The sequence below is a fragment of the Leiobunum rupestre genome, chromosome 10 (genome assembly GCF_980474605.1).
Source record: "Leiobunum rupestre chromosome 10, qqLeiRupe1.1.hap1, whole genome shotgun sequence".
NCBI lineage: Eukaryota > Metazoa > Arthropoda > Arachnida > Opiliones > Sclerosomatidae > Leiobunum > Leiobunum rupestre.
The window spans coordinates 53,752,126-53,775,755 of NC_143393.1; the positions used below are offsets into that span (position 1 = coordinate 53,752,126).

The window sequence follows — 23,630 nt, forward strand, 5'->3', positions numbered from 1 at the left end:
TAAAAAAACCCCAAAGGGAAAAAATGCGATGGGCTTTAGTTTTACCATGGCAACCGAAAACGTTTTTGACAACTAAAATATTATATTTCTCTATGTAAATTAACATGGCAAAATCGAAGATTCTAAGGGTCCCCCCCCCTTATGAAATTATTCAATTTTTTTTAAACAAAGTCGTTTAAATTGGGTAAATATCTAATTTTGGGTAAATATATATTTTTGGAGAAATATATATTTTTGGAGCAATATATATTTTTGGGTAAATATTTAATTTTGGGTAAATATCTAATTTTATATCTAATTTTGGGTAAATATCTAATTTTTGGTAACTCTCTTAATTTGGGTAAATATCTAATTTTTGGTAACTATCTTAATTTGGGTAAATGTCTAAATTTGGGTAAATGTCTAAATTTGGGTAAAAGTCTAAATTTGGGTAAAAGTCTAAATTTTGGTATTTAAATTTGGATAAGTATTAAAATTTGGATAAGTATTAAAATTTGGATAAGTATTAAAATTTGGATAAGTATTAAAATTTGAATAATAATTTGGGTAAGTACTTAAATTTGCGTAAATATTTTAATTCAGGTAAAAATCTAAATTTGTTAAATATTAAAATTTTTGAAAATATTAAATTTTTTTAAAATATTTAAATTGAATTTGGGTACGTATTTAAATTTTGGTAAATATTTTAATTTGAGTAAATATCTGAATTCGGGTAAAAATCGAAATTTTCGTAACCTTCTAAATTTGTGGTAATTCCACGACAATACGATCAATTGTTTTGTAATTTTCCGGAATTTTCCACCCTACCTTTTTAGATTTGTATAATAATTAGTCTCGAGGGTTGTTCTGGTCGATAAAGCCAAATAAATCTAGGTAAAAATCTAAATTCAAATGGGTAAATTGGGTAAATTTACTATAAATATCTAAAAAGGTAGGGTGGAAAATTCCAAAACATTTGGTCGATTTGTCGTGGAATGACCCCAAATTTAGAAGTTTACCAAAATTTAGATGTTAGAGATGTCATACGTCTCCAACCGGTGCATACCCAAATGCTCAAACCTCTGGGGTGCATAGTAATCGCAGCTACAGAGTACATGTGAGGCAGTTTCCTCCTCAGCTAGACAAGCTATACAAATCGGGTCATCACTAACCCCAATAAGAGTTAAATATCTGTTTAGATGGCAGTGGCCTGTAAGTAGGCCAATAACAATCCTAATACTATCCCTAGAGAGCGAGAGTAATTCTCTGGCTCTCTCCCTAGAAGGGCCAATAGTAAACTCTTCAAATGGCCTGCCTTTGACCCTCAATCTCAGACCATTGTCTGAGTTGACGATCTGACATAAACTTGGAGATCAAGTCCCCGGGAGATGGGGAGAGCAGGTTCCGGCCCAATGAACCCAGCCCTCGCACCTTTCTTGGCAAAGGCGTCGGCCCTTTCGTTCCCAAGATGCCCCTTATGCCCCGGCACCCAACAAAGTTGAACTTTATTGTGCAACCCAAGAGCACAGAGGAGATCTAAGCAGCTAAAAAAAAGTTTAGAAATAATACTATACCGGCTGAGAGCTCTAAGAGCGGCCTGGCTATCCGAATATATCTGGATAACCTTCCCATGATACCCCTGATGTAAACAGTAAGCAACACAGGAGCAAATGGCAAAAATTTCCGCCTGGAATACACTAGTGTGCATTCCTAAGCTTTCATAAAAGCCAAAATTATTAGTAAGGCAGTACATCCCCGCACCAGTGCCATAGTGGGCCTTAGACCCATCAGTGAACCAGACGATCTCTTTTCTGGTACCGAGGGTCAAGTTATTCCACTCCGCACGGCTAGGGAAGTTGACCTCAAAAGGTTTACTAAATTGAAGTTTAGTAACCATCATATCAGAACCCATTGTCAAAATCGGCATCTGATTGGAAATATCCCGATAGAGCTTAGTGTGGCTGTGCTCCCAATTATTAGCCTTCCACCAGCCATTTTGGTTAAGCCTAAAGGCACCTAAAAAGGCAGCTTCCTCAATAAAGAGGTGGAGAGGAAGCATATTCAGGAGAATTTCCAGAGAAGCGCTTGGGGCTGTTCTCATGGCTCCTGTAATGCCGACACAAGCCAGCCTTTGTAGAGTGCGCAGATCAAACTGCACAGTAACTCTTGGCCACCAGACCACAGCTGCATAGGACAGGATAGGTCTGATGATCATAGTGTACAGCCAGTACACAGATCAGGGGCTTAGGCCCCAGGTCTTGCTAACTGCACTTCTAGTTCTCCAAAATAACATTTTACCCTTCTTGACTATATAGTCAAGGTGTGGCTTCCATTTTAGTTTGCTATCCAGAATGACCCCGAGGTACTTCACCTCGGTGCTCTCCACTAGGTCCTTTCCAAATAAGGAAATACCCTCGAACATGCCTTTTATCCTTTTACGAGTAAAAGGAACCAGCCAGTTCTTAATTTTATCTGCGACATTCGCTGTACACAGTGTGAGATCAATGACCTCACTTCCGTTAGAGGTAACAAAAGTTGGTACATTGTTCCTATTCAGAATGTGAAGTCTGGTACTAACCAGATATTCCATTAAGTCGTTAACACGCTGGTTGCAGTCTGAGCTGCCCCAGATTTCGTGGTGAGCATTAGCATCGCAACCGATGACCAGCTTCCTCTCCAAACTTTCACAGTGGTTGACCAAACTGGCCATACCCTGCTAGGGGGGGGGGGGGGGGGGGAGGGAGGGAGCATCGTCGTACGGTAGGTATGCCGATGCTATAGTAACCTCCCCCCCACCATCCGACGAGGTGATGAGTTTTACCGTGGCAATATCCCTGGAGGTGTACATTGAGAGCGGAAGGGCATGAATGCGATTGCGTATCAGTGCACAAGCCCTGGGTGTAGCAGAGTTATAATCATAGAATATATTACCTGCATTTTGGAGACCAAGTGTCTTGCCGTTGAAGCTCTCCTTGGCAAACCTTCTGCAGAGTACAGCAGAGGCTGCCTTGCAGTGGTGCAGATTAATTAATTAATTAACCTAAAAGTGGCCCAAGCAGTTAATAAGTGTAACAAATTTGACAAAAACATTTTTCGTTGCCATGGCAAACCCGTTGCCCATTGAATAAAATCCCTTTAGGATTTTTCAAGTTACATGAAGGTCTACCAATCCCCCGAGTTTGAACAAAATCGGTGTGTAACACCTCGGGTAGTCTCCTTGTAAGAGCAATTGAATTAAGTCTTAATACTAACTGAGAACAATGAAATATAAATACACGCGGGGGGTAGAAGCAATATAATACACTAAACACTGAAAATTAAATACTACAATTACTTGGGTTACAATTCACTCTTAAGCAAAACCACTAACTACAAATTATATCAGCATTATTTTAGGTTCTTTGTGACATGGTTTCTCCCTTGGTCCGAGAATCAGAATTCTCTCACACTCGAACTGCCAGACCCTTGAGAATCAGAATTTGGTCTTCTTGGGGCTCTGTCCTATGGCTTTGTTCCGGGGATTGTGGGGCGGAGTAGAAACAAAAACAAATGTTGACCTCATTTTTCATGTGGATCATTGGTGCACTTAATACTCGTGTCCCGTGAGGCTCCGGATGACGTCTTCTGAGCTAGGAAATTTCGCTTCCGATTGCAGGGGGGGGGGATGGTGGCAGAGGGTCTCGGTGTTACTTTTAGTTTTCGTTTCCAAGCGGGCACCCCTGCGGACCTTGTGGCGGCAGCATTGGAAAATAACGCTTTTTTTGGGGTCTTGTTACCTGCTGGTAGGCCGGTGGCCCGCCAACATGAACATGGTTTCATGGGATCTCTGGGAATGTTGCTGGTTTTGTCTTTTGTCTAACTCATAGCTCGGAAAGGTTTTGGCAAAAACCTGGGCTTGGGAAGGGAGAGGAACGTATTGCACCACGGTCTTGTGACAGAGCAAAACACTTCAATTAGCGAGGGATTTAATTTTAGACCGGCTGAAGGCAGGGATTTAGTTCATAATTTATTTTGAGATAATGGTTTAATTAATTAGCTTAATTTTATATTTTATAGCGAGGGTAGATCGAATTCTAATATCTGTATTAACTATTTTTAATTCATATGTGACATTTAATAGTTATTTAAGTTTGAAGTTAAAGTTAATTTTAATAGTTATTTAACAAGTAGGATTATTTTAATTAATTAGATCTTTGAATTCTAAAACATTTCGTATATTGGACTTTAAGAATAATTAAAGGAACAGTCGGCTCTATCATTGCCACCTGTATTATGAAAAGGCCCCTGTTATTAGAGATGGCCATGAATCTATCGGAATCTTCGAAAAAAATGACTTTCGTGGAGCCATCTATTAATGGGAACGGAAGCTAAAATTCAAAATAGGTGGGGTGGCGTTAAAGGAACAGTCGGCTCTATCATTGCCACCTGTATTATGAAAAGGCCCCTGTTATTAGAGATGGCCATGAATCTATCGGAATCTTCGAAAAAAATGACTTTCGTGGAGCCATCTATTAATGGGAACGGAAGCTAAAATTCAAAATAGGTGGGGTGGCGGAGTGGTTAGCACTTTCGCCTCGCAGCAAGAGGAGCCGGGTTCGATCCCAGCTAGTGGCACTGGGTGAAAATCCGGAACCACTCCTTCTGCGTAGGGTTTAAGTTCTCTCCCCACTGGTTAAAGGGGTTTTCCCCCGATATCTTCGGTTTCCCCCTTCCCATAAAAACTTGCTGAGGTTAACGGTAATAGTTAGTGTAGGGAGCTGTTGGCTCGCGTGGCATGAAGGGCTTGCCACCACCCTCCTACGCATTGTAACCCGGCCACCTGTTACTTGATCACGCACAAGCAACATTGCTGTGCCTTTGGTATTAGCTCTATTTAAAAAAAAATAATAACGTCGTCAGAGAGCCATTATAGAGTATTATATTTAGACCACTTTTACTCTGCTTAGTGAACTTTAACCTAAATTATATATCTCATATAAAATATATTGTAAACAATTACTATAATTGAAGTTCTTGACAAATCAACGCGAAGCATACTTTTATGTCCCGCCTTTTGAGTCAAAATGTAGCTTCAGCGTCTTGTTTTGATTTCGACGCTATCGACATCTGTTGAAAAAAGAGCTACTTCACCTAGAGCCGACACTTGCTTTAAGATTAACTATCAATAAAGATGGTCATGAGTGCGGGGGGGCGGGGGGGATGCAATGGCAAAAGTAAATAACACATGAAAAAAATGTAAGTATGCGGGGGGAGATGTACCTGAAGGGTTACAATTGCAAGACAGGGCCCTTCCCAAAATAATCCCTTTCGGTGAAATAGTCCTATAAACAACTAATGGAGCCCTAAATATTTCGAATAAAATAGCCAAAGAGACTACCCATATTTTCGAGCCTGGGTTAGCCAGCATTTTTAATAAAACAAATCTTTTAATAGGTTTTATTGAAGCGTCTATTATTTTAAATTGAAATAAAGCTAATTTTCCCCTTGTGGTATTTTTTTCTTCATCGTGTTTTATCTGTATGCGATTAATTGGTTCGGCTCTGAACTAAAGATTTTTTATACTTACTCGTAAAAACTGGGTATATGCAATTTCAACCATTATTTTTAAAACGCCGGTGTTGCCCTATAACCGTGGTTCCCAGACTTTTTGAATGGCGGATACCTTTTGGATAAAAAAAATAATATATTATAAAAATTATATAATGGGAGGGGGAGGGGGGCGCAAATCTGTTCAATTTATAAAATAAAGCCTTTTAAACGTTCCGCGGTACACAGTTTGGGAAACACTTCCCTATAAAGTTGATTTTCTCAAATTGAGGCAATTTGGTGGCAGCTAATAACCCTTTAATTAACCATCCAGCTGATTTTACCTATGTTCGATCTACCTCTGTAAAAATTGGTTGGAAATAGGGTAAAATCGTAATCAATGTCATTCAACCTAAAATCTGTATCAGCTAAATTCAAATATTGGCCAACACTACAATTTTGTATAAAAACTAATGAAAATGTATTTTTTATAGGCGCAATGGATTAAAGAACATGGCTTTGGCGGTGTTATGATATTCAATTTAAACTCCGACGACTGGATCAAAAATTGTGATGATGAAGATTACCCTCTTATCAAAACCATAAATAGGGTTTTCAATTGAAAAAATAATTGACTGTTAAAATAAACTTTACTCTTAAAACTTTACACTCATTTTAAAAATACAAAAAAGGTTAGCTATGGAACCTGCCATCTACTATACACAAAAAAGAAACAATTAAGAAAGACTTTGATTAGAATCTAGTGTTGTAACTTAAAGAACGAGAGGGAATTACTGGTGGCGTGGGGGGTATAATTGAATCTTCACTTTCGTAGCCAGCTTCACTTTTGGTTGGAGTTTGAAAATTTATATCACTGTTAGCTTCCTTCTCTGAATGCTTAATATCTAAATTTTATATAAATGCATTATTAATTATAAACCAATCAAATTTTCCATTTTAACAAGGGCTATAAACTTTCAACTACTAAAATAAGTGTTCCTAAAAAGCCACCTTTTTAAAGAAAACTTCTAGCCAGTGGTTAATAATGGCTAATATGGATTATAATGGCTAAAGGGGAGATATTGCATTTAATTAAAATGTTAAAAATGACTAGTTTGATAGTATTACTTAAATGTTTATTGGTTATATATGTGGTAAATATATTACAAAAACAGTTAAAACACTAAAAAATATTATCAAAATTAACAAAAAAGTTGGGTTTGGTGGAGACTGCGTAATTAAATTTTTCTTACGTTTATTCTAAATCACTGTCGGTACTGTCTTCCAAAACGATGATCCTTCGCAATCATTTAATTGCCAAAGTAGCCCAAATTCTGGCAACTTTGTGGCGGAATGTTCGTCAAAATAGCCCTATTTGGCTATTTTACATTTATGCAATGATAATTTTTATTTAGTAAAAATTATATTAGCCATTATTAGCCCCTATTGGCCACCAAATGGACTATTGTCCAGGCTGTTAAAAACCATTATTTACCACCATTATTGGCCACTGGCTTTTTCTACCTCGGAACACTGACTAAAATCTAGTGGTCGCTTTTAAAGAACCCATTTAATATAAAAAAATATACTAAGCACCTTAAAACATGTATCAGGGTGATCACAAGAAATCCTACAATTTTTTGTCATTTTATAGGAACCCATACCAAAAAATAAGTTGGCTTTTAGTCGGTATTTAGTTGGTATACACATTTTAGTTGGTATTAAGTTGGTTTTAAGTTGTCAGCATTTTTCAATAAACTAGTTAAAGGGGTAATAAGTGGATATTAAGTTGGCAGTATGGTTTTAGTTGGTAATAAGTTGTTTTTATGTATGGTTTTAGTTGGTATTTGTCCCAAATACAAACTTAAAACCAAGTTCCTAGACCACTTAATTTTTGGTAAGGGAAATTAAAGTAATAATTTTTAGGTAAATATAGAAATGTTCAGGTGCATTTATAGAAAATTATGGGAATAACTGTAATAAAGATAAAAAAATGCTTTTAAAGCTACTTTGGTCTAATAGTATTACATTAAATATGAAAACATCAGACTTTGTGACTAGATATACCATAAGTCTATACATTTATGGATATACCTATAAAAGTAATATTACATTTTCATTTTAAAACACCAGTAAGCCGTAAAAGGCTGGCTGTTTTTGAGCTCTTTCTATCAAACTTTGAAACTATATTATAAGCAAAGCGCAAAATACGAAATATATCCCATACCAAAAAATAAGTTGGCTTTTAGTCGGTATTTAGTTGGTATAAACATTTTAGTTGGTATTTAGTTGGTATTAAGTTGGTTTAAAGTTGTCAGCATTTTTCAATAAGCTAGTTAAAGGGGTAATAAGTGGATATTATGTTGGCAGTATGGTTTTAGTTGGTAATAAGTTGTTTTTATGTATGGTTTTAGTTGGTATTTGTCCCAAATACAAACTTAAAACCAAGTTCCTAGACCACTTAATTTTTGGTAAGGGATATCGAAAAATAGGAAAATTGTCAAATGATAGGAAGACAATCGAAATATTGGAAAAATTACAAAATATAAGCAGGTGGTCGCCCTGCATGTAAATTGTATGTAACTTGGTTCAATAAGTGTGACAGTTGGTTAGAATAGTTTATGATAGCTATATTCACAAAAAGATGATAGGCTACCCTTACCAAAAAATAAGTTGGCTAAAAACCACTTAGGACAACTTGTATTTCAACTTGGTTTTCAGTTTGTATTTGGGACAAATGCCTACTTAAAAATTACTTAAATCCTCTTTATTAATCAACTTATTTCCAACTAAACCAGAATCAACATTTACATTTAACTACTTAAAAGCAACTTAAATCCTACTAGGGAATAATCTAAAAATCAACTAATAATGTGTATACAAACTAAATACAAACTGAAATCTAACTTATTTTTTGGTAAGGGTAGAGATAAAAATATGCAACTTATAGGTCTGAAGTATATCAAAAATGTGTGCCACACATTTTCTAATTTTAGAAATAATCACGTTTCAGGCCTAAATTAACAAGAACAGTCAAAATTCTGAACTGCTCTCAGTAGCTATTTCTTCATGAGGTTCAAAAGTTTATGCTGTTCACTCATTAAGGTGCTTGTGGATCAATTCACGGATTGGTTTAGTTACATCACTGACACTGGTTTTTCACCTCGGCATGGGTTCATGCCTTGTGCCAGTGCTGGAAAAAAACACGAAATAGGCCTAATGGCTTGGTTTGATGTCTACCAAAAATGTGGGGTCATTCTAAAAATGGTGTGTGCAGAAGATTGTGAACAGACACACTTATGTTTAATATAATTATAAACTTGGTAGGTTTCGTCTATTCTAGAGTGAGAAGTAGAGGTTTTCTCACTACAAATTGATTATTATCTACTACAAATTACTTGGATGTTGCCCAAATCATCACCTGACAGTCGTTTACATACTAGGTGGTAGGTGTTTCTCTACTAAGGTTTCCTGCAGGGATATATGTCATATTAGGAAAGTTGGTCAGCTGGGGTTGTGATAGTAGAGATGAGCACTGTGCCTCTTTCTCTCCTACTAAGGGATGCCTTGTTTGTCATACCATTCGTAAGTGGCTTTCATTTCTTACACTTCAAAATAGAAGTATACATTAAATGGGTCTTAAATTTTTCCAAAAACTGAGAATAACTTATGTCGTAAGTTGTCTTCTAATTTTAAACCTTATCACATTTTGTGCGTATATTAACATCAACCAAAATAGCTACGTAGCCTTTAATAGTTGAAGAGGTTTTTAGCCCTTCTTAACTGAAAACTAATGATGGTTACCCAGAGGATCCTCAGCGTCATAACTTCTCTCCAATTTAACCCTCTCCAGTTTCGCAATTTGCTGTTTAATTGCTTCAATCTCCATTTCAGTCTTCTTCTTTTCCTAAAATGAAATGAACCATCTATTAAATGCAAGTCTGACACACATGATTTAAATGTTCCCGCAACATTTTTACCTCTGAAGCTTTGGAATCTGTGAAAGTATCTACATTAAATCCCAGAGTACTTGTTTCAAGTTCCGAGTTTTGTTTCACTGGGGATGGCAAATTGGAGACTTCTTTTGGAGGTATTAGTTCACAGTCAACATTGTTGGAAAATTTTCTCTTATTTATTAATTCAAGATCAACTTTATTCAGGTTGTTTTTCGGAGATACTAAATCATGATCAACATTGTCTCCAGTTTTTTCTCCATCATTGTCCAATAAAATGGGAGCTCTTGGAACTATATTTATATCTGCTTCGATATTGGCCCAAATGAGCCTATTGGCTGTTCGTGGTGTCATTTCTACTTCCGATTCTGTCACTAAATTTATACATGAAATGGACGATGACTGTGAATCTGAATACTTTAGGGGTGATTCAGATTTTTTTCGCTGTTTAATGTACTTTGAAATTGATGAGACCATTGCTTTTTTTAAAGGTTTAGTAGACTCTGAAGATGACATTGACATCTTTTGCTTATCTCTTTTGTAATTTGAAGATGTTGCTTTTTCAGGAGATGATTCAGAGTCTGAAATATTAAACCTCTTAAATCTCCTCTTACGGGGATTTTTTTCTGGCAAAAGTGTCTTTGATGGCCCTGATGCCATTAGCTTCTTAATGTGTCTCTTTGGTGGAGATAAACTATTGTTTTCGCTAGAACTTTCTTTATTTTGCATTATAGTGCCTCCATCGTACAATTTGCTTCTTTTAATCCTCGTTTTCTTGATGAGGTCTGACTGCAGTGGAGCCACAAGATTCACTGCTGCCATCATATTAGGATCATCGTCATTAACACTACAAAGATGATTTACCAAAAAATTTAGACAAGCATCATTATCATGAGTAGGACACTAGGTAAAACGATTAATCAGTTTACTATACTTTTGGCAATATAATCACCTTCTTAATTTACAATTTGAGGCTAAAGGTTAGCTAAATTTACTGCAAAAAACTCTTGGGTGCCCTTAGAAGTAATGTTTAAAATTTTGATACTTAATCACATGATGCATGGAGTCTATAAACATCATCCTCTATCGGCCGATATGGAAATTTAACCGATACGGATATCTAACTGATTACTAACGATGTTGATATCTAACAGATTATTACCGATACCTAACCATACTGATTTTTTCCCAAGCCAAAAGTAAAGGTTAGTGGCGCTATCTGCCTTATTTTTGAGAATATCAGTAAAAATTGGAAAATATCAGTCAGGTAAAAAACGGAAATTTCGAGATTGAATTGATTAATTGGCAAATCGTGATATCGATCACTAACATCATCCTACATTTTCAGATCATTAGCAGATTGGCTGATTTTGAATTTGGCTCACCAGTAGAAAAAAAACCCAAATGATTCTAAATTTCTGATACTTGTATTGGTTTGAACATTTATCAAGAAACAGGGTAATATGAAAAAGCACCAATAAGGCTACAATAGTAATAATTGTGATTATTATGTCAATTATGATTATTCAAATATCAAGGTAAAAATGAATAAATGTACCTGTAATTGCTCATCAACAGTCTCACCAGTCGAGCATCTGAATTTTGAGATATTTCAGGTGAAGAATTAATATTATCATCTGGTTTGTGTGAACTTTCCAAAAGTATCGCATCATTAATTTTTGAACAGTGAAAACTGTTTCCAGAGTCACTGGACAATTCTTCGTAAAGCTTATTTTCCTTGATTACTTTTGGTGCAGTTGGCAATGACAGATTCTCTTGAGCTGATTCAAAGCAGGGTAACTTGCTTTGAATTGTATTTTCAAGTCTTTTCCTTCTTGACAATCGTGAAATAATTGGTCTTGGTTGATGATTCCCATTCTGAGCCCCACCAGCATTTAAATTTTTAACATTTACATCATTCTGGAGTTGTTTATCATCGATAGTCTGTACATTTTCCTTGGATACCTGTATGCATCCTGTATTTAAATCTTTTTGAGGATCAGCAACATTTCTAACTTTTTGGAGTTGTTTAACCTCAACAGTCTTTACTTCTTCTTTGGTTACAGAGATGAATCTCGTTTTTGCCTTTTCTCGAGGGATCACAACACCCTCATTATTCTCATATTTATCAAAAAGTGGAAAACTATCATCATCAAGCAAAAAATCATCTTCTAATTTCGTGTCATTCTGGTTTTCAATTTGATCCAAATTTTGACCAATTGAAGAGATAGTTTTTTCATCTAAGACATCACAGGCAGCTACCGAATTCTGACTTTTCGATTGAGGTAATATCTCATCACTATCGAGAAAAAATTCTTCAGAGTCTTCACATGCTGGTTGACTTAGAAACCGATTAAGCCAAGGTCGGTTCAACAACACTTCCTCCGGAATTTTTGACATTTCAAATTCCATTGATTCTTTAATCTCAAATTCGGTTGCCGATGTTTTACTTGTTAAATTCTCACTATCTAATGGAAAACAACTAGCTTGGGATAAACCTACTTCATTTTGGCAGTCTTTGTTTTCTGGTTGTTGATTGGTGATTGAAACTTCTTTAAATGAATTCGGTGTACCATTTATTGGATGCCCCTTTTTACCATCCTCATTAGACAGAGGATTATAAGAATCATTATTGCATTTGCCAGTCATGTTTGAGGCTTCAAATGGAGATAAATCTTCCAGAATGTTTCCCAAAAGTGGATCAGTGTCTAAAATATGCTTGTTGTCCAAAGAATTATGACCACTTTCATTTTTTGAAATACATTTTGGGCATCGTACAGTACATGTTTGGACTGCCATATCATTGAAACATTTTTGGGTGATATTAGATCCCACATTCAAAACTGTATTAGTTCCAACTGTTTTACTGAACAGATTTCTTTCAGTTTGAATACTTGAATGGTTGCACTTTGGAGTAAAATTATCGGTTTGAGCACTTGTTTCCGTGAAAGTATTAGATGCCTCACTGGTAATAGCAATAAAGCCTGATTTAAGGCTCAAGTTTCTTTTAAATTCATCGTATTTTATACAAGAGCCATAATTAAATTTCACATCATGTGAGCAATTTGAGCATTTTATTTTGCCCAACTGGGCATTAGCTTGCAAACTTTCAGTAGCTTTTCTCAATTCCTTGACTGGTACACTCAAGACAAATTCGATAATCTCATCTTCTTCACCAGCATTTAAAATTGAACAAGATGTTTTAACAGTTTCAATATTAATTGGTACTCTTGAAGTGAGTGAACTTTCAGATGGACTGGTATTTGATTTAACTTCATTTTTAAAAGTTGCATCTGGCATAGATGTTGTTAAAGACTCAAGATAAATATTGGAGCCAATTGGAGTGTTCAAGTTTGATTTCGTTAACCTCGCAGCTTCAATTTCATTGTTAAAAGAATTGGAAGATTTCATATCCACAGTTGTTTCGACAAATTGGATAGATTCCACTGTGTTATAAGTGGTAGACACCGCTTGTTGTTTATGCAGCGTGGAAATGTCATTTAATAAGTTTTTGCAGCTTTCCTGAACCACGTCATAAGACATGGACGCCACAGAATTGTTACAGCTTGATACTAGCTTAGTTTTTGAAATTTCAATATTAGATTCCAATTCCATGGGCGTTTTAGTCATTACTTGTTGCAAATATTCTTCCATAAATGTTTTGGGGATGGATTCAGAAGCAGTGTTTTCTTGGTTTATTTTGTTTTTTAAGACTAAGAAATCTTCCCCGCTGTCTTCCGAAGTAGTAACTAAATCAGTGCTCATAACCATATTTTCCCCAGGCATGCTTTTCTCATCCCAAGGATTTCTACAAAGCAAAGGAGGTGGTGGTGTTATAACAGCCTCTTTTAATTCCGACCAATTGACTAACTCTGTATCACTGCTACTATATTCAGTTTCGTCAGTTCGGTCTAGAAATGTTTTTACAGTTCTTGGAGTCAGTTTTTGCAGGCTGACCAAAGCATTTTTGATATTACTCAGCTCCCCAGTCATGACTGAGTTTTTAAGGGGTGAACTGTCTTTCTTGAAAACAGATGGGAAAAATGGAATGGCAGTGTGACTTTCATTCAGTCTATTGGCTTGACCAAGCGGTTTACGTGGACTTGTAGCCTTTTCATTGAGCTTTTTCCATTTGTCCAACTTAGCTTTAGTTATGAGTTCATTTTGGATAGCCTGGTTTTCTGTTGATGCTTTCGTTGTAAAAGCTATTGAAACATCCTTTAACATTTGGGGTTCTTTGAATGCTTTAGTACTTTCAGGAGATACACCATAATTTATATTATCAGTATGTTCAATTTGTAGTTTAAAGTTCTCTGCTGCTGAAATTTTTTCATTCAGAGAATCAATTTGTTCTTGAGTACTTGGCAAATCAAGATCCTTAAGTTTAGAAGACCTTTTTTTTGTAACATTACTCTTCTTAACTTTAATCTTGGACTGCTTATCAGAAACCACACTCTCAAAAGTACCATTTTTATTACAATACTCAGTTATATCAAAGGCTGGAGTTTGAAATAGTTGAATATCATCAAAATCATCTTGGGTAGCTTGTTCTGTCACATCTGGTTCAGGTAGGGTTGAAGTATGCTCATGTTTGACTTCACTTCCCTCCTTAGAGTTATTAATGGCAACAAGCGGCTTTTTCATAAAATCATCATCATCAAGTTTAAGAAAAATGGTGCTTATTGAGGTAGATGGCTTGTCCAGAACATAATTTAAAGTGGATGCCTTGTCATTACCATTACTCGAGGTGGATAGCCTGTCTTTATCATTACTCAAGGCAGACAGGCTACCTTTATCATTACTCGAGGCGGATGGCCTGTCTTTATCATTATCCGCGGCGGATGGCCTGTCTTTATCATTAGTCGAGGCGGATCGTGCGTCTTTATTATTACTCGAGGCAGATGGCCCGTATTTATCATTTCTTGAGGCGGATGGCCTGTCTTTATCATTATTCGAGGCGGATGGCCTGTCTTTATCATTATTCGAGGCGGATGGCCTGTCTTTATCATTATTCGAGACGGATGGCCTGTCTTTATCATTATTCGAGACGGATGGCCTGTCTTTATCATTATTCGAGACGGATGGCCTGTCTTTATCATTATTCGAGACGGATGGCCTGTCTTTATCATTATTCGAGACGGATGGCCTGTCTTTATCATTATTCGAGACGGATGGCCTGTCTTTATCATTATTCGAGACGGATGGCCTGTCTTTATCATTATTCGAGACGGATGGCCTGTCTTTATCATTATTCGAGACGGATGGCCTGTCTTTATCATTATTCGAGATGGATGGCCTGTCTTTATCATTATTCGAGGCGGATGGCCTGTCTTTATCATTATTCGAGTCGGATGGCCGGTCTTTATCATTATTCAAGGCGGATGGCCTGTCTTTATCATTATTCGAGGCGGATGGCCTGTCTTTATCATTATTCGAGGCGGATGGCCTGTCTTTATCATTATTCGAGGCGGATGGCCTGTCTTGATCATTCCCAGAAGCAGATGGTCTGTTTTTATCATGACTTGAGGCAGATGGCCCATCCAAATGAACATTTAACTTTGATGTTGGGTTTTTATAAGTAAGCTTTTCTTTTTTGAGCAACTTCTGCAATTTTGGTTTGGTAATCTTAGTTTTCGCTCTTTTACTTCGTTTAGGCTTTGGAGGAGTTTTCTGACTGCTAATAAACATGTATGGATCCTGACTAGAGCTTGCAGCTGGCTGTTCTTGAATATCATAAGATAAATCCTTCGTTTTGAAAATTTTCTTGGGTGCATTGAAACTACATCTGTTAATATTACCACTACTTTCAGAAACAGACACTACAAAAGGGATATTTGGTTGAGAGTGCTTGAGCCATTGGCTAACTTTTTCTGTTGAATCCATTAATTCCAGGTCATCACTGGGTTCACTTTCAATTTTCTTACGAGAGTAGGTTCGACAGTTAGTCTTGATTGAGCCATGATGGCCAATTATTTTATCAAAGTTATCAGGGGTACTAGGTGCTAAAAGGTTGTAGAATTCAATAATATTGAAATAAAAGCTAGTTTAAAAACTAAATTTACTTACATTGGAATGGTGTTGTTTTGGAAATAGGTTCTAAAACAGGCGGTAATGTTTTAATTGGATTAGCAGGAGCCAAAAAATCAAGCCTGAATGCAGGAGGGCTTGATGTAGGCATGATTCCATTCCCAGCCGAATCTTTCTTTGCTGGAGTTAAGGAAGATACAGATTTATCAGAAGCTACAACTTTTTTGGCTGAAGATGGAAAACCAGCCCTGAAATTAAACTATTTGGTTATTTTCCATGCTTTAAAATTATTTACAGCAAATATTTTACATACATTATATTAGTGTTCGAAACACGATGACCACATGAATTTGTTGTAGAATGAGTCAAAGCTAAGACAAGTTAAAACTAAAAAACTGATATAAAAGATTGGTTTATTAATGAATAAAACCTTACAGTCATTATATATTGTACTGCTGGAGCTGTTAATTGTTTTGAGCCGTTTCATGCCCATCTGTGATGACTCCTAAATATTTACATAAATGATTGAATAAATTATCCAAGAGTCATTTTTGAAAATCACTTACTACCACAAAACCTCCTGGTCTTTTTTGTCCACAGCTAGAGGACGGTTTACTGGGACTAGGATGGAGAATTTTAAAAACTTCAATGGAAGAGAAAGAACTGGATGCATTAGACTCTTTTTGTTTAAACCATTTAGGTGGGGATACTAAAAAAAACAGATAAAATTAATTTGCTGGGAAAAAATAGACACCAAATAGACATTACTTTGTATTCCAGAATCCAACTTAATTGCTTCGGCAATTTCTTTGACTGTATTAAGAATAGCTTTTAATTGGGGTTTCTCTGTTAGACCTCTGTGGGGTTAATAATTATCATGCATTTAGAAAAATGTGAGACCTCAAAAATTTTGTAATAGGGGAATTGCCAAACGTTAACTTGGTACATGAACATGACTATATTAGACAAACTTAATTTTACACACAATACCGCGTAAAATCATATAAGCAATTACAATAGTGTTGTAAGTCGGAAAATTTTTGGTGGAAAATTTCCCACTCGGAAAATTTTCAGGAAAATGACCGAGATCTTTTTTCCGGAAATTTTCCGTATTTTTCCTAAAAACATTAAAAAAAGTTTTCATTCCATGATTAGTCTAATACATTGTTTGCATATTTAAATAAAGCGGCATTTTCACCTAATTTTTTCGAATCTGAAAGTAAAACTAAACCTCTAGACTAGTTTAAACTGATTAACAATGTAACACTATTAATGTTTTGTAGTATGTTTATTGATATTAGACATTTTATATCGATAAAAAGGTAAAAACATTAAAAACCCTTAAAAAGTAATTTATGGTTAAATTTTTTATTTTCGGCAGTTTGGCAAATTTTCCTGAAATTTTTCCGCATTTTATTTTTCCAGAAAATTAACAACACTAAGTTACAGTAATTATCTTGATATTTTTAAAATAATAAGGGTATTTCCCACTTTTGGAAAAGCTTGGCACTTCCCCTATGGATAATTTTCCAACCTTTTGGATATTTTTGTTTTGCACAAAGGACAAGCAGATTTATTCTTAACATTATTTGTGCATATAACTTGATGGATACAAGCTCTGCAATGGTTTAATTATAATTAAGAAAAATTCCCAACTGCAGAGAATATCACATTAACTAACCTGCAAAACTGGTGGTGACAGGATGTACTAACTGGGTCTTCTAAAATATCCAAACTAAATGAAAACCATAATAAAATCACTAAAACATGAAAAAAGTAGGTTAACATTTAAGTTCTTCAGCGGGAAAATATGTGTCTAGAATGCGTAATGACCCCTCAAATTATCACCCTAAACCTTTAACCTGTCATTAGAATCAATAGTAAAAAATAAAATTTATGTTTCAAGATGATGTCACCATATATAACAGTCCTCTAACTAGCGACATCTAGTGGCAGGGTTATGAATTATGATGGTTGTTGAGCCTGAGGACTATGTTATGTTATTAGAACTACTGGTTGGTTACCACTCTCTCTCTCTCAAATTGTACATAACACAGTGCCCATGTTTACTGGATCACATTCCATACAGCAACCTACCTTGACGCTACTACCATTATTTGCGTCTTGAAATTTGTTCTTGGTGAACCTGAATTCCCAGTAGTCTTACTTAACATACAGTACCGCCTAGAACAAAGTTCACTAAGCGAGCGCTCGCTTAAAGCAGCGCTTATGGGGGGGGAACCATGAGCTAGGGCTGCTAGAGTGCTCGCTTAGTGAACTTTTGTTCTAGGCGGTACTGTACTACTAAAATTCTTAATATTTGTCATTGGAGAACTTTTTGGTTTCTTTTGGAGTGCGCTTAGCTGGAATAATTTGTCTGCTAATATCTTTGAAAAGACCATAGGAGTACTCAATTAATTTGCTTTTATTTCTTTTCACAAGATTTTATTAAATTATTTTAAAGGACCCTGCACAAGGCCTGTGAAAAATGGTTTTCAGCCAATTGTTCTGAAATTTGGATATGTTGTACTTCCCCAAACAACGTGACCCAAAGTGTTCAGGGTTTAAAAAAACCCGGTTTTTTTTAAAAACACCCAGCCCATTGGGCTTTTTTGGGTTTTATTGGGTTTTTTACCTAAAATGATACCCTAAATCGATGATTTACTTCATTTTTATTTTTTATTTTCAATTTAGCACTACTTATTTATCGCTCTTATTCTTATCTTTCGTAGACGTAAAGTATCGTCTGCTCCATGTTCTGCTAAATATTTATTGAAAGTTGCAGAAGTTTAAAACTTACTGTTTAGTTAACACTGTTAACTTGCTACTGTTAGATTAGTGTTTACCAAAACACTGGTAATGTATTTTGTGTAAATACGTTTTATAAAAAAGCAATATTTTTGTATTATTATAGAATTTAAAGAATTAAAGTTTAATTTTTTAAATTCTTTAATATAGTTTAATTATTAAACAATAAATTTAAACTCTATAAAACCTTTCATTTCCAGCTTTGATTTGAAATTAACATCCTTAATCATAGATTTGGAAATGGAGGGGGCCTGGACTTTTTTGAAAACTTCCCTCTTTACTTGTGTTGCTGCCTCTGTCCCTATGTTTAACCCCGCCCCTAATTCAAACCGCCCCTGGTTTCCTGTTAGTACTAAACGTGCTATCCGTAAAAAGAAACGCCTTTGGAAAAAACTTCAACATGCGTTATGTTGCAATAACATACAGTCCTTCAACCCCTTTCAACAACTCTACAAAGATCAGGCCAACCTGGTCAGAGTTCTTATCTCTAAAGACAAAGGGGCTATTCCATATGGATTCACCGAGGCATGCCACCATGGGTCGGCTGATCTTTATGAAATTTTACACGCTTGTTTTTATGTTCAAAAAACCACGTTTCCTAGATTTGGAGGCAAAAATATAAAAAATGAATTTTTGAGGGGATTTAAAAGTAAACCCCCCAAATTTTATTATTTTCGCAAAACATTTGCGCCTCTTTACTCAATGACCTATAAGTCGCGTTCTTTTCAGTTGAATCTATTGTAACCATTCACTTATGAAACAGTAGGCTAGAAATACGATGGTGCAACTAAAAATTTGCTAATTATTTTACGTGTTATTGACCATAGTATCGGACCCCTCACAAAATATTCAAATATTAATAACAAAACACGTAAAATAATTAGCCAATTTTTAATTGCACCTTCGTAAATTATTTGTCCTTCTTTTGGGCCATTTAAATATAAAAAAAGTTTCTTCATTAGAAAATCTTTTTCAGCGCGACAGTTCGACTATACCTACAAACAACTCTAGATCGTAAATTGCAGCGGCATACCCTTACCAAAAAATAAGTTGGATTTCAGTTTGTATTTAGTTTGTATACACATTAATAGTTGATATTGAGTTGGTATTAAGTAGGCTCAAGTTGTCAGCATATTTCAAGTTACTATTAAAGGGTTAATAAGTTGTTATTCAGTTGGTAGGAAAATACTGTTTTTGCTAAGTTTATAATTAGTTGGTTTTTAGTAGTCAGGAAATTACATAATATTTTAAAGTTGGTTTTTAGATGTTTCCCTAGTAGGATTTAAGTTGCTTTTAAGTAGTTAAATGTAAATGTTGATTCTGGTTTAGTTGGAAATAAGTTGATTAATAAAGAGGATTTAAGTGCTTTTAAGTAAGCATTTGTCCCAAATACAAACTGAAAACCAAGTTGAAATACAAGTTGTCCTAAGTGGTTTTTAGCCAACTTATTTTTTGGTAAGGGTATTGTCCCACTGAATTATCATTGAAAGATACTGGGCTCCAGGTTTTAGTTACTTTTACTGTTGAACTAAACTTTAATTTTGTATTTGTTTGAGTTGAAAATCTGTGATTACATATTGTATTAACAATTGTAGAAGCGGAAGAAAGTGTTTTTGGACATCGACTTTAGAAAAGTAGATAAATTTCACTGCTTTTACATTATCATCAGCTCATTGAAAAAATTGCAGTGGCGGTAATATTTGATCATTAGCTGGTTTTTTTTAATGACGCTCTGGTCATTAGACGTTTTACTGAGCCACCAACACTGTCACACGGACTTTTGCCATGACTAGTAGCAAAAAAATTCCATTCTGCTGTTAAGTCGAAATCAATCTGACAGTAACAAAGATTTAACAAGTTTTTACAATTTTTGAATTGGGACGCTGCACCATCGCTAAAATAGCGAAGGCGGCCAATATTAATGAAATAAGAGTAAAGATGATCATAAAATTTGGGGGGGGGGGGTTCATTTTTCGATATTTGTGCCTCCAAATCTACCAAACGTGATTTTCTGAACATACAAACAAGCGTGTAAAATTTCAAAAAGATCGGCCGACCCATGGTGGCATGCCTCGGTGAATCCATATGGAATAGCCTACAGCAAAAATTCAAAAACATAAAAAAAAACCCTATAAGGCCTTTTACAGTTTCTTCAAAAAGGAAATACGTGTACCTTCCTCAAGGAATATAGTTAGTCATTTGCTGTGTAGAAATGGAAACTGAAACTGAAAACGAGACTTTTGTGGAAGGAGAGTTCTTGGCTGCGGTTTACAACAAAGAGTACTATATCAGAAAAGTGTTGGACTATTCTATGGAATTTGAAGATGTCTTCATAACATTTATGTATCCTGCTAATACATCAAATAATTTGTATTGGCACTAAAAAATGGACCAATGCTGGTTGCACTTGAAAATGTAATAGGCAAAACACAATGCCCATCGCTAATCGACCAAATAAATAGTAAATACTGTTTGAAAAAGGAAGGTAGTTCGAAAATATAACAAGCTTATTATATGTCTCAAAATAAAAACATTGCATTACTCTAAAATATATATTTTTTAAGGAGGGTATACAAAAATATTACCCTCGTAGTTTTGGACCAACTAAAGCACGTATAGGGAATGCAGAAAAAAAATTAAATTTTGAAAATTAAAAGTGAGCTATTTTCAGGGTCAAACGTCAACTATTTAAAACTTGATTTATTGTATTTTATCTTATATATAGCATGAACTTAAGTGCTTATTTACATTGCGCTCTTCACTTTAAAATAAGCCCTCTTTCGAATTTTTCGGTTAAGTAGAAGCGGAGATAAAAAATTGGTTAATGGTAGGGTTTAAGGTCATTTTTAAAAATGTGACTACACCGTATCTCAGCAACCGCTCAACCAATCTTCCTGAAAATTTCAGAATCGACTTCTACGGCCATAATAACCCTAAAATTTGCCGATGGTCAGGTGAACAAGTGGGAAATAATCTGTCCTGGAATGACCCCCCAAATGACTAACTACATTCCTTCTCTTAGTGAGGTTCCCAAAGTTCTTAAGCTCATTTTAAAATTGAGTTAAAAATCTAGGTCTTACTTAACTTTTACCTAATTTAAGTCTAATTATTATAATGGGTCCCATTGCATTGCATAATTATTATCATTTTAGTTCTATTGTACCCTATTCGTAATTTTATTACCAATTTTAATTCACTTGGTATTGTTACATATGTATCCCTTGCTACATATCAGTGTGTTTACCCCTCTATACATATAACTCCCTGACTTGACCACTGATGAGCTTAACGAACTTAACGAAACCTGGAACAATAGGTCGTTAAAAGGGAAAATTGCAAGACAGCGTTAATAACTCCAAAACAAGTAGTGCTACATTATCGAAATTTACTAAACAATCGCATCATGGTAGGAGATTTTAATATTCGGAAAATTGTATGACTAAATTTATCTAGAGAACCATTAGGTTTAGAGCAAAAATTCCAATAAGAAAGTTGTTCTTCGTCACATTTTACGTATTAATAACTTGAAATAGGTTTGGAAATTGTTATTTCATAATATCCAAAAAAGAAAAATGGCCTAGTGGTTAAAATCATTTACATGAAGCTGATACAAGTAACAATCTAGATCAAATCACACTAATAATTGGATATTCTTCTTAGGCTCCTGTTAAAGGTTACAGAGAGATACCACAAGTACTCAACTAAGAAACGGCGCTGGAAGCTGGATATAAATTCTGGTTCACTTTCTATTTTAACACTTTCCAATATAGGCACACATTTTATAGATGGATGCCAATGGCATAGCTTAAGTCTCTGGAGCCCACCCTTGAACCTTGTTTTGATACACCTTATCATGAGGAACATTTCTTATCATTAGACCAAATACTTGCTCTTTGACATAACACACCTATCAGTAATCAATTTGATTAACCAACACACTTTAGGGGAAAAAATCATTTTTGCTTCTACTTAAGAATGGTATCACCATATATACCAAACTTACCATCAACTAAAATGATTATTCAAAATGTTGTCACTAGCATCTAATGAAACATTTTTTTTTATGAAAGAGCTTTATGTAACACATTCGGGATGTGTCAAGTCAAAATTCGTATGAATTCACCAAGGCTTAAAAATTTCATGATAAATCTGGCTTAAATGGCTTTAAAAAAATTGTGGCATTTAATATCATAAAGTTATTCTCACCAAACAGGACATTCTAAACTCTTTATCATATTATGAATGATATCCTTCACTTGCGATTCCATTATAACTTTAATATAATTAGAGGCGGTAAGAGAAGCCTACATCAAACACAAAAACCAAAATATACAACTGGGTTTCCCGCTAAAATAAATCAAATGTTTGCAGTAGTTTGGCACAAAGAATATAGAGAAAGGAATAGAAATTTCGTTTCTTACGAAAATATTGGGCAACTTTTGTTTTAGAAATATTTATTTGGTTATTTTAAAAAACAGTTCCAGCTTTTTTCGGTTAACAAATAGGTTGACTAACATTAATTTGATCGGTTTTTAAATATTGCCAGGGCCGGATTAACCAATAGGCCGAATAGGCCTGGGCCTAGGGCACCAAGCCTACAAGGGGCACCAAGAGGGTTCGAAAAAAATAAAAGTACAAAACTTTAATCATTTGCTTTTCACAAAATATTTTCCGGAGTTATTTTAGTAAATGCGTCCACCCCTATGAACCAAAAACGTTTGATTGTCACATTCTCTGACGGACTGCCGTCTAGCCCCTGACGTCTGACGACATACTAAATCTAGCAGCAAAATGAATTTTCCTTCCATTTCTCAATTATAAATTGGGGAAGCACCTAGCTCGCTTCGCTCGTTATTGAAAGGGGGGGGGGGCACCAAAACTTGGGCCTAGGGCCCCATAAAGTCTTAAGCCCAGTTCACACTATACAATTAATTGAAACCAACTAATTGTAAGCAAGAAAATTGTACAGTATGAACAGAAAAAGTTGGAACAATGGTTACAATTTATCTGTTCACACTATTCAATTTTCTTGCTTACAATTAGTTGGTTTCAATTAAGTGGCCCAATTAATTGTATAGTGTGAACTGGGCTTGAATCCGGCCCTGAATATTGCGACTTTAGAAAATCACTTTTATCCCTTCAAATCAGCTAGCCAATGAGGATGGTTTGTTTCAATAAGTTATCCAATAAAATTCGCTGCAGAAACGAGTCTAGGCGGCGTAACCGCTACCGCTTTAGCTTCTCCGCGGAAGCGCCTATATATAATCTAGCCGCTTCTAGCGTCTGCAACAGACAAATTAAAAAGTCCTAAGAACGTTTTTCCTTAAAGAAATTTAT

At 35.3% G+C, this 23,630-nt stretch overlaps 2 protein-coding genes across 5 annotated transcripts in view; one reads left to right on the forward strand and one right to left on the reverse strand.

Annotated features, from left to right (window-relative positions):
- The window catches only part of LOC149926204 (acidic mammalian chitinase-like), a 21,947-nt gene extending 14,859 nt beyond the window's left edge, over positions 1-7,088 (forward strand). The window contains exons 6-7 of one of the 2 annotated variants that reach the window (XM_090159780.1): positions 6,000-6,500; positions 7,054-7,088. In XM_090159780.1, the coding sequence (XP_090015906.1) occupies positions 6,000-6,128 (129 nt within the window). In that variant the 3' untranslated portion in view covers positions 6,129-6,500; positions 7,054-7,088. Of the gene's footprint in view, positions 1-5,999; positions 6,501-7,053 lie in introns of those variants that run through there. The other variant, XM_090159781.1, reaches the window with a different exon arrangement.
- On the reverse strand, positions 6,137-22,566 carry LOC149926205 (uncharacterized). Of its 3 annotated transcripts, XM_090159779.1 has the most exons (13): positions 22,500-22,566; positions 17,167-17,220; positions 17,020-17,103; positions 16,254-16,342; positions 16,052-16,194; positions 15,921-15,990; positions 15,799-15,856; positions 15,525-15,733; positions 14,266-15,460; positions 11,017-14,205; positions 9,486-10,305; positions 9,310-9,412; positions 6,137-6,410 (listed from the first exon to the last, which is right to left on the reverse strand). In XM_090159779.1, the coding sequence occupies exons 1-13, from the start codon at positions 22,559-22,561 to the stop codon at positions 6,259-6,261; spliced, it is 6,228 nt and encodes a 2,075-aa protein (XP_090015905.1). In that variant the 5' UTR covers positions 22,562-22,566; the 3' UTR covers positions 6,137-6,258. The 3 variants fall into 3 exon arrangements, with proteins under 3 accessions (XP_090015905.1, XP_090015904.1, XP_090015903.1); XM_090159778.1 differs by having other exon boundaries at positions 11,017-15,460; positions 16,055-16,194; XM_090159777.1 differs by having other exon boundaries at positions 11,017-15,460.
- Positions 22,567-23,630: the final 1,064 nt, after the last annotated feature.